At 37.5% G+C, this 10393-nt stretch overlaps 2 protein-coding genes across 5 annotated transcripts; both read left to right on the top strand.

Annotated features, from left to right (window-relative positions):
- Positions 1 to 1975: 1975 nt before the first annotated feature.
- LOC106322499 (histone H4) lies at positions 1976 to 2567 on the top strand. Its single transcript, XM_013760539.1, has one exon. It carries the CDS (start codon positions 2061 to 2063, stop codon positions 2370 to 2372), a length of 312 nt encoding a protein of 103 aa, XP_013615993.1. The 5' UTR covers positions 1976 to 2060; the 3' UTR covers positions 2373 to 2567.
- A 1938-nt stretch (positions 2568 to 4505) lies between these two features.
- On the top strand, positions 4506 to 8575 carry LOC106327810 (probable NOT transcription complex subunit VIP2). Of its 4 annotated transcripts, none has more exons than XM_013766076.1 (13): positions 4506 to 4696; positions 5053 to 5120; positions 5226 to 5337; positions 5411 to 5589; positions 5679 to 6051; positions 6543 to 6728; positions 6850 to 6948; positions 7116 to 7204; positions 7283 to 7762; positions 7838 to 7890; positions 7979 to 8020; positions 8114 to 8252; positions 8349 to 8575. In XM_013766076.1, exons 2-13 carry the CDS (start codon positions 5106 to 5108, stop codon positions 8406 to 8408), a joined length of 1827 nt encoding a protein of 608 aa, XP_013621530.1. In that variant the 5' UTR covers positions 4506 to 4696; positions 5053 to 5105; the 3' UTR covers positions 8409 to 8575. The 4 variants fall into 4 exon arrangements, with proteins under 4 accessions (XP_013621530.1, XP_013621527.1, XP_013621528.1 ...); XM_013766073.1 differs by having other exon boundaries at positions 6850 to 6977; positions 7106 to 7204; XM_013766074.1 differs by having other exon boundaries at positions 4506 to 4741; positions 6850 to 6977; positions 7106 to 7204.
- The last annotated feature ends 1818 nt before the right edge of the window (positions 8576 to 10393 follow it).

Genomic DNA, 10393 nt, shown 5'->3' with positions numbered 1-10393 from the left:
AATCTCCATGAAAACACTTAATCTCATAATAGATTGAAGCATATTCAAGTAGATACAACAGAGAATAAAGATAAACAAGGATTAAACAAGCAAATTCAAGAGAATAAGAAGAAAAGAAACTAAAGATTCAAGCTTTCTCTCTCAAGAGTTCTTGTGTTCTTCATAAAAAAGTAGATAGATCCCCAATTATTGTCTGAAAAGTAGTTATATATTACTAAAACTCGAGCTGGGGTTGACCCATAAAAACAGATATTTTTCTCCGTAGTGACCATAAAAGGTCGCTACTAGAGGTCACTACGCCTGTAGCGACCTGAAATGCCCGCTACGGGTGGCCGCTAGGACACTTAGACGATTTTTTCGCATTCTTGAACTCATAGCGACCTCATTATGCCGCTACGGAAGACCGCTACAGAAAGCGCTTCAACTATAGCGGTCTCTCTAACCCGCTACACACTCCCGCTACGGTACTTAGGCGCCTCAGCTCTATCTTCTGTAGCGACCATCTTTTGCCGCTACGCCTGGCCGCTAGGAATGTCATATTGATATGTGTGTAGTATTTTGATCATAAATCCCTCAATACAGCTCCAAACGACTTGAAACCACCTCCATTGTAAAGCTAACTCAATTTCCAGTGTCTCCACAAATTTTGAGCTTCAGAAGAGATCTTTAAGGCCTTCATCCGTGTTCATCTTTCACTCTTTGGACTCAAAATCCCTCCAATGGTCTTCTAACTCATCCATGGTGCTCTCCAACACCTGATATGTACAAATGCAATGATATGCAACCTAAATGTGCCTAAATGATACTCTAAATGACCAAACCATGCAAGAATAAGAAGTTAAAAACATGTAAATTCACAAGATATCAAGACACTGTTGGAGATTGGCTTGTGGAGCATGTAGAAGAGATGGACAGTGACGTTGGTTTTGTTCTTACCACCCAAGCCCCAAGAGTGAGAGATCTATATGATGATGATTTTGAATCAGAAGATGAAAATATTGTGGACATGGAGTTTGAACCTGATGTCTTCCAAGAAAATCATGTCTTTCATAATTTACAGCCTCTTCAACAAGGTAAATTGAATGCATTGTCTGTCTTTAGCTTCTCTAACTAGGATTTTACATGTCTTCCTGTTTTTGTCTTCACTTTCAGATACATAAGTTGTGACTTCATGTTATCAAGCTGTGACTTCTTCTAACGCATCAACTCCTACAAGATCAAGATTAATATATTTGTTTGATTTTTGGAGAATAGAGGATTGAAAGTGCAATCCTAAATTTATTTTTGTTGTTCTCAAGATCAAAACAATATATTTTGTTTCTTGTAAGTGGATTATATTTTGTATGATGTGAACTAAAAGAAGTATAATTATATTTTGTGATCTAATTTGTATCTATTCCTCTGACTTTTAGTATCAATGATGTGTTTTTCATAACTATGTATTATATAAATTTTTTATATTATATGTATGAAATGTGGTATCATACGTACAATACCGTATTATACATGTATTATACATTTTATAGTACAAAAAATTTCTCTACGCGTATTCTCCGATTTTTTCCCGGTTTTTCAATAAATCGCTAGGCCTGTGTATGCCGCACGCGTAGCGCCTAGCGAGTTTCCGAACAAGGGATGTATCATGTATTGTTAGTTACTTAGTTGTTTTATCAACGCATGTGATGAAAAAGTTTAAAATAATATTTCTGGCGCAAAATTGAGTTCACGCTGAAAAAATTGGCGCTTCATCACCCAAATTCGTGGCGCCTCATGTAAAACCAAATAAATGAATCTTATTGGCTATCACAGCCACCACACGGATCGCTGGTCTATACCGTTGATTAAAACATATCGACGGTTCATAGATTATTCAACTGTATACACGGATCGATGTCTCAGCCGTTAGATCTACAAAGCGATGTAATTTCTCAAATCACAAGGTTCCCGTCTTCCCTATAAAGTCAATTTCACATTCTCATCTCTCATAAACTCAAACATCGAATCTTCTTCAACGCTAAACTTTTCTCAAGAAAAAAAAAACCCAATTTCCTTCTGAAAAAATGTCGGGACGTGGAAAGGGAGGAAAGGGTTTGGGCAAAGGAGGAGCCAAGCGTCACAGGAAGGTTCTGAGAGACAACATCCAGGGAATCACCAAGCCGGCGATTCGGAGGCTGGCTCGCAGAGGTGGAGTCAAGCGTATCAGTGGTCTCATCTACGAGGAGACACGTGGAGTCCTCAAGATCTTTTTGGAGAACGTTATTCGAGACGCTGTGACCTACACCGAGCACGCTAGGAGGAAGACTGTGACTGCGATGGATGTGGTCTACGCGTTGAAGAGGCAAGGGAGGACGCTTTACGGGTTCGGCGGTTAAGGGTCTCTTGTAGATTCGCGTTTTGCGTTTCTGGGTTTCTTTAGGCGTGTTCTTATGGAAGTTTCTAATCAAATCATGTTTTCCTTAGCGTTTGTGTTTTGAATTCCGTTTGAGTTCGGTCTTTTGTGTGTTGCGTTAGCGTTTCGTTATATGTAATTACGCAATTTTATCTATGAAGCTATTCGAGTTTATGAATCTGGACTTTCTTTTGATTGGTGGTCATTGAATGAAAATCCATGTCTAAAGGTTAAATCATGTAGAGACAAAAAAGCCTGAGAAGAACAGCGGTTCTAAATTCTAGTTAGTATTAACCTCTTTAGTTTTTATTTTCCATCTGGGAGACAACTTTACTCATGGGTCATCGACACATGACATGTTCTTCTAATCGTCCATCTCTGGCTACCACAGCAATGTTAACGCTGGTGTCATCGTCGTCCTAATCATAGAGCCGTAAACGTAGCTCACCGATAATGTTCGTGCTGTTATCATCTTGATCACAATCAATGACAGCTTCACGCAGCTGCAAATCATAGTCAAGATTCCACAACACATCTCCTACTGTTAGAGCATCTCCAACCCAACTGCATAATTTACTGGAAAATAGAGTAAATTATGCAGTTATAAACAAACAAAAAAGATTTTACTCCAAATATGGAGTAATGCATTTTTTGTCTTTTCATAACTGCATAATTTACTCCATTTTGCAGTAAATTTTGCAGTTAGGCTGGAGATGCTCTTAGCCAATCGACTCCATAGCAGTGCAGGCTCTAACCCATGGCAACATAGGCAATTGCCTTGGGTATAAAAAAAAATTAGTATTAGTTTACTAATTGAAAAGATTTATTTTTGTTTGTTAAATATCAATTAGTTTGATGAAATTATAACAAAAATGTCTATGATTAACTAAACCTAATTTAAATACAATAGAACAAAAAATTATCCTACACCATTCTTAATTTTTCCATTAACAAAATCTAATTTATACACAACCCCATTTTTTTTATTTTTTCTTTGAATACCCTAATTTTTTTGATTTAATTTATAGAAATGTAATAAATAAAAATTTAGAATTTTTTTATAAAAGGTCTTTATTTTATATTTGGTCTAAGGTCATTAATGTTTTTAAGACGGCACTGCTCCATAGTCAGCTAAGGGCATGTTTATTGGTACAACCCCATTGGGGTCTCTTAACCAATATTATATCAATTAACTTAACTTAATTGACGTAATTGGAAACCTTTAATTTTCTATCCTATATTGGTACAATCCTATTTGGGTCTCTTAACCACATCTCATTCATCTTCATCGTGACTTTGAGCTTCAAACATCTTGTACCAATTCAAGCACTCCTTCCTCGATCACCATCCTTTCACAAACTTCAATCTTCACCGCGAACTCCTTTAAACTCTGAGTTTTAACAAATCAGAAAACAAAATCTGATCAAAACGACCAGAAGCTTTATTCAATCAATCTGAAACAGAGATAAAATAAAACACTTGAAGAACAACTCTGGTTCAGATTGAAAACACCACAAAAGTCTGCAACTGCGAAAATCAAACCCAAATTTACAGAGAATACGGTCTAGAGCGTCGATCTTGAGAGGAAGAAGAAACCATTTTTTTACGTCAAAGGAAAATAAAATAAAAAAACAACATATTTTTTAAACCAATAAATGTCAAACATGTGGTAGTAAAAAACCGTCTCTTGACACGTTCCTTAATTTTTTCCTATTTTTGATTTATTTTAAATATGTTTTCATCTAAGAGATGAGCTTAAGAGACACCAGTAAAGATGCTCTAAGTCTACTCTGTTTCACCTAACTTAAGTATGATATTAGTCTTACCCCGTAAAATACTGATACATGATCAGCTCAAGCTGTCCTTTCTTCTGCCATTTCATCGTCAATTCAGCAGGTGTCTATGATCTCATCTTAAAGTCGAAAGCACTAGAGAGATTCTGAATAACCAAAATTTATGGGCCTGTTCGGTTGGGCCCAAAAATATTGATTGGGCAACTAAAGCTTTTTCTACAGAAACACTCTCGTTAGTTGAGAGGCTTTTGTGGGACCCCTTCATGACATCGGGACTGTCCAATCATTCAGACCAGAAAAATATATTATTTTATCTTCTGGTACCATTTTCTAAATCTAATAAAGGCTCCGTCTCCTCCTTCCGATAATCCGTTTTCGATTTAGGGCACAAATCTCTCAACACAAAGGAAAAATCTAAAATCTCCCCCCCGCCTTCCCCCAATCAAAAGAATCTGCACCAAACATCAATCTCCTTCGGATTCTCTCAAATCATATCTTGATCTACCCCCCCAAGGTTTACCAATTCGGCAGTGCTATCCTCCTATTCCTTCTTTGTACTGTGAGTGTGAGCTGAGAGAAGTCGCGAATCTAGGGGTTTTTCGTAGTTCAATTTCGCTACTATTGAAATCACATCTCGCTAGTTGTATTCAGGGCCTGCCGCTGAATTACGCTTTGCGTTGATTGGATCCTCTTCAAGTTTGTTAGTTTATTTCATGGATTCATAAATCTCTCCCCCGTTGATGTTCTAGTTAAACAGTGAATTCTCGATACCTATTAAGATTTATGTTGAGTATTGTTTCCTGTGTTAGTTTATGTTTAATTGTGATTTTTTTTCAGCGTTGTTTTTAATCCATGTATGTTCCTTCTCAGATTGTAGGCGGTTCGAGTCTTGTCACCGAATTATATTTTGTTCAGCTCGTGCAATGTCAAACCTTCATGTAGTATACCTTCCTCTCGCCCTCCCCCTAATCATCTAAATATATTTAAACCTTTAAAGATATCGTTTGCTTAAATTATGTGAAAATCTTCTTGCCTTTTTGCAGTCATCTCTCAATGGTTCAGCTTCGAATTTACAAGATGGTTCAGGCAGATCTTTCGCTTCTTCCTATACTGGACAACCTGGTTCACCCTCTCCCGGTTTTCATCATGCTGCTGGTGAGTGTGATAATCATCTTGGAAATGCTTTGTTATGAACTTACTTACGTTCACCGTTTTTCTTTCATTTCAGGAAGTCTTCAGGGACTTCATAATCTTCATGGTAGCTATAATGTAGGGAACATGCAAGGTACTCTTTCATCAAGAAACTCAAGTATGAATAGTCTACCATCTCCCGGTGTACAACAAGCTAACGGGAGTTTTTCTAGCGGAAGATTTTCTTCGAATAACCTACCTGTTGCTCTCGCTCAGGTGCATGTTGGTTTGACATTTCATGAAAAAAAAACAACTCCTCTTGGTCTCGAATCTATATCTTATATTATAATGATGATTGTTTTTAGCTGTCTCATGGTAACTCACATGGACATTCGGGAATCCCAAATAGAGGAGGTATTAATGTTGGCAACCCTGGATATAGCAGTAACGCAAACGGAGTTGGTGGTTCTATTCCTGGGATTCTCTCCACATCTGCTGGGCTCAGTGGTAGGAATAGTGTTTCGAATATTGGAATGTCGCATCTGTTGGCGAACGCCGGTCCTCGAATAACAAGCGCAATGGGAAACATGGTTGGTGGAGTTAACTTGGGGAGGACTATTAGCTCTGGTGGATTGTCTATGCCTGGTCTTTCTTCACGGCTAAATATGGCAGCTAATAGCGGATCAGGATTAAATGTTCAAGGACAGAACCGAATGCTGGGTGGAGGACTTCCTCAAGGTATATATGATTTATCCATTTCTGTCTTTGGGGTTATTTTGTTTCTAAGTTGAGATACAGGAGCCTTGTTTTTCTTGTTGTTATGTCATTTTCATGAGACGCAATATAAATTCTGCTGTATTGAACTATGGAAGTTACCTTTATACTTTTATGTTTATGGGTCTTTGGTATAGTAACTAGGAAGAGTGCTTTTGAAATTAGGTAAAGAAAGCAATCTGCAAAGTAGCAACCTAAATAAGTAGTTATTAAGCAAGGGATTTTATCAGCAATTGAACTTGTTTTGCTATCATGGTCTATACTTTTCCAGACTCATGTGAGTAGGAAGCAGATCTTGTTTTCAGCTTTTACATACTCTGTGCTTGTATAGGATTTGTAAGAAGAGCTTGTATACTTTGCACTTTAAAATCTTATTTTTGAAACATGCAATTAGCTAGCAAGTGCTGTATGTAGATATAACAGTTCAAATCTGATTGCAAAATTTTATTGTACAGGATCTCAGGTCATGTCTATGCTGGGGAACTCCTACCATGCTGGTGGTGGCCAACTCTCGCAGAACCATGTTAACAATATGATGCTCAGTGATCACTCTAACGACAGTTCTCTGTTTGACATCAATAACGATTTCCCCCAGCTGACAAGTCGTCCTGGTTCTGCTAGTGGCTCTCAAGGACAACTGGGTAGTCAATCTATCTGAACATCTATTGAAATTCGTATACTTGATATAAAAGAAGTAGTTGAAAACATATTCCCATTTCATGTTTTGTTCCCTCATACATACTCTTGTGGTGCCTTTTCTAGGCTCTTTGAGGAAACAAGGTTTAGGAGTCCCAATTGTCCAACAACACCAGGAGTTCAGCATCCAAAATGAAGACTTTCCAGCTCTCCCTGGATATAAAGGTGCGGGTTTATTATCGTCTTCATTGGAGGTTCATACATTTTTTTCTGCCTTACATATTATAGCGTGTTGCATCAGAAAGATTATAAAACGTTCCCAGACATATTTGTTTCTGAATGCTATAAGCTAAACCTGCTGGACCATTCACAAGCGTAGTAGATTTTTGCAGGTGGTAGTTCTGATTATCCGATGGATTTGCATCAGAAAGAACAACTCCATGACAATGCTATGTCAATGATGCACTCTCAAAGCTTTTCTGTAAGTTTTAACTGTTTCGAAACTAATAAAATGTTTTACCGTGATGGGGTAGTTTATGTTGGTATTGCAAATTTGCAGATACCTAGATCTGGTGGTTTCAACTTGGGGGGAACATATCCATCACATCGTACACAGCAACAGCCACAACATACTTCATCTGGTGGGCTACAAGGTCTTGGCTTGAGACCTCTAAACTCTCCCAATTCAGTTTCCGGTAACGGTTACGATCAGCTTATTCAGCAGTATCAGCAGCAACAGAATCAGCCCCAGTTCCCTGTGCAACAAATGTCATCCATCAACCAATTTAGAGATTCTGAGATAAAGTCGGAGGCAGATCCTTTTTGCTTACTTGGATTGTTAGACGTGCTAAACGGGACCAAACCTGATTTAGCCTCCCTTGCTCTTGGGATCGACTTAACGACGCTGGGATTGGATTTGAATTCAACTGGAAAACTCTACAAGACATTTGCTTCCCCTTGGACTAATGAGCCTGCAAAGACAGAGGTCGAGTTCACAGTGCCAAGTTGTTACTACGCCACACCACCTCCGCCTCTTACTGTAAGTGCCCTCTTGATCTTTTGAGTAGTTCTTACACTGGAGTTGGTTAACAATTATAATTTCCATTTGTTGCAGCGAGCAAGTTTCAAAAGGTTCTCCTTTGAGTTATTGTTCTACACATTTTACAGGTATGTTAAGAAATGACCATTTAATATCTAATTTGCCAAATCTTGAATCAAATTTGACAAATTAACTTTTGTCTAATTATTGTTCCAGTATGCCAAAAGATGAAGCACAACTATACGCAGCAGATGAACTGTATGTTTTTAAATCTCCTTCATAATCTTTCATTGTTTGTTTACTCAGCTCTCTTTGCGCTAATGATTTTGAGTTTGTTTGATATTTTTGCAGTTACGAAAGAGGTTGGTTTTACCATAAGGAACATAAATTATGGTTCTTCAGAGTTGGGGAACCTATGGTCAGAACAGCTCTGTATGAAAGAGGAACATACGAGTGCCTAGATCCAAACTCATTCAAAACAGTCAGAAAGGTAAATCAATGATTGTTGCAGGAATATATCTATTTATCGGTACTCTCAGTGTCCAGTGTACTAAGTTGTGTGTCTTTGGGGATGGTTTATTTGCAGGAACATTGTGTTGTCCAGTACGAACACATTGAGAAGAGACCAAGCTTGCTGCAGCATTGACTTCAAGTAGGTTTGTTCAATTATTAGCATCTTTACAATGTAAAGCCTTTTCTCTCTTTTCCTGCATGCAAGCTCCATTGTTTAGTAACCAAACAATCTTCACAGTTTTCAAAATTTAACCTCAAATTTCTGCCATAAAAGGTAACTAAAGTTAATTTTTTTTTCTTCTTTTCTGTTTTTAATAAATAATATTTAGACAGTCTGGTGACCAGGCATGACAAGAACCGAGTAAATAACCTGATATTTGGTCGCAATAACCGAATCAAATATTTTAGTATACTTGTTTAGTAATTGGCGTTTGTGTAAACCAAAACGTGGCTGTGCTTTGATATATTGTGTATTCTATTTTTGGTGTCAAGTATGCTAAGAACTATATGAATCCATAAGTCATGTCTAAAACAAAATACCGACTTCTTTGGTGATTGAACTTTGTTTTTTTTTCTGAGATATATTTGGTTAGCATAATGTATGACATACAGTTTCCTCTTTAAATATTGCGGCAACATAAAACAGTGTTAGTGCCAATGTTTTTGCTCGACTTATTCAACAGGAAAACATATGATAATGCAAAGGTTAGCTATAACTTATGCACACACCATAGTTTCAAACGATGAATAATGTACATTTAAAAGCAAAGGTTATAGGTAGCTAACTTACTAGTAGGCCTGGGCGTTCGGGTTCGGATCGGGTTTTCGGGTGTAGAACCCGTTCGGGTTATTTAAGAATTCGGGTCGGGTTCGGATTATTATGGATCGGGTCGGTTATTTTCGGGTATAATTGAAACACCCAAATTGTATAAGACCTGATTTAAAAAAAAAATATTCAAAAGCCTAAAACCTGAATCGATTGTTAAATAACAAAGTTCCAAACCAAAAACAAACATCCTAGCCGAAACAGAGTAATATATTGTGCAATAACAAACCAAATCCAAAACATCAACCAAACTTAAACAAAAATCATAGAGTTTTGAGTCTTCACCCGAAAACATGAATCAAAAACACCATGCAAACTTAAGAAACTTGAAAGCCATCTGTGACACCAAAAAGAGACAATTTTAAATATTAGTAGAGTAAACAAGCAAAAGAAATGCAACACACGTATAAAATTTATAACATGTTTTAGCTCTTACCTTGAACCAAATCTATATTAGCGTAGTCCTCTAGTCTCGTGGCTGTGATAGATGTTCATACTTTGTTCGAAAGTAATGCAAAAGTTAGTGTTAGCAAACATAAAAAAAAATCATAGCAATATACAAGAATTTTACAAACCTCTCTTCATCTTTTCTTCGTACTCAACATCTCCAAGTATCTGAGCATTGGTGAGTACCTTTGATTCAAGTCTGATGTCTTGTTTCATCCACTGTTCCTATGTGGGTCTACTAACCTCTCACTCGTGCTGAATGCACTTTCAGATGCAACCGAGGAGACTTGCATAGCAAAAAGATCACGAGCTATCTGTGATAGAATATGGTACTTGCCAGAGTTAACTTTCCACCAAGAGAGAACATCATAGTCAGTTCCTAGCATTGCATCTGAATTCTCAACATCAGCCTTTAGGTAAGCTTCCAACTCGTTGATGTCTCTCACTCCACTCTCCTTTAGCAGTGTGCTGTATTTTTTCTCAATCCTGTGGTAGCCGAGTTCATCATCAAGCAAGTCTATTGTTGGCTGTTCTTGAGATTGTGAAGACTGAGTAGACTGAGTAGACTGAGATGATTGGACATTTGCTTCAGCTTGTTTACCATTTCTTTCACTATACTCCTTGAACAAATCAGTTAGAATACTAAGAACTGAATCATTTAACTCTTTGGACTCCATACTGTCTTCCCCGTAAAGATCCTCAAAGCACAATTTTGCAAACTTCATCTTTCTGCTAGGATCAAAGACGCTTGCCACCACTAAAATCTTGTTAATGTTCTTCAACCCATCCCAATACTTATCAAACTTCATCAGCATATCCTCAGCCTTAACTTTCAAATCAGTATC

The sequence above is a fragment of the Brassica oleracea genome, chromosome C2, assembly GCF_000695525.1.
Source record: "Brassica oleracea var. oleracea cultivar TO1000 chromosome C2, BOL, whole genome shotgun sequence".
Lineage (NCBI taxonomy): Eukaryota > Viridiplantae > Streptophyta > Magnoliopsida > Brassicales > Brassicaceae > Brassica > Brassica oleracea.
Note: the sequence above shows the minus strand (reverse complement) of the source record. Positions and strands in the feature narration are given on the sequence as shown.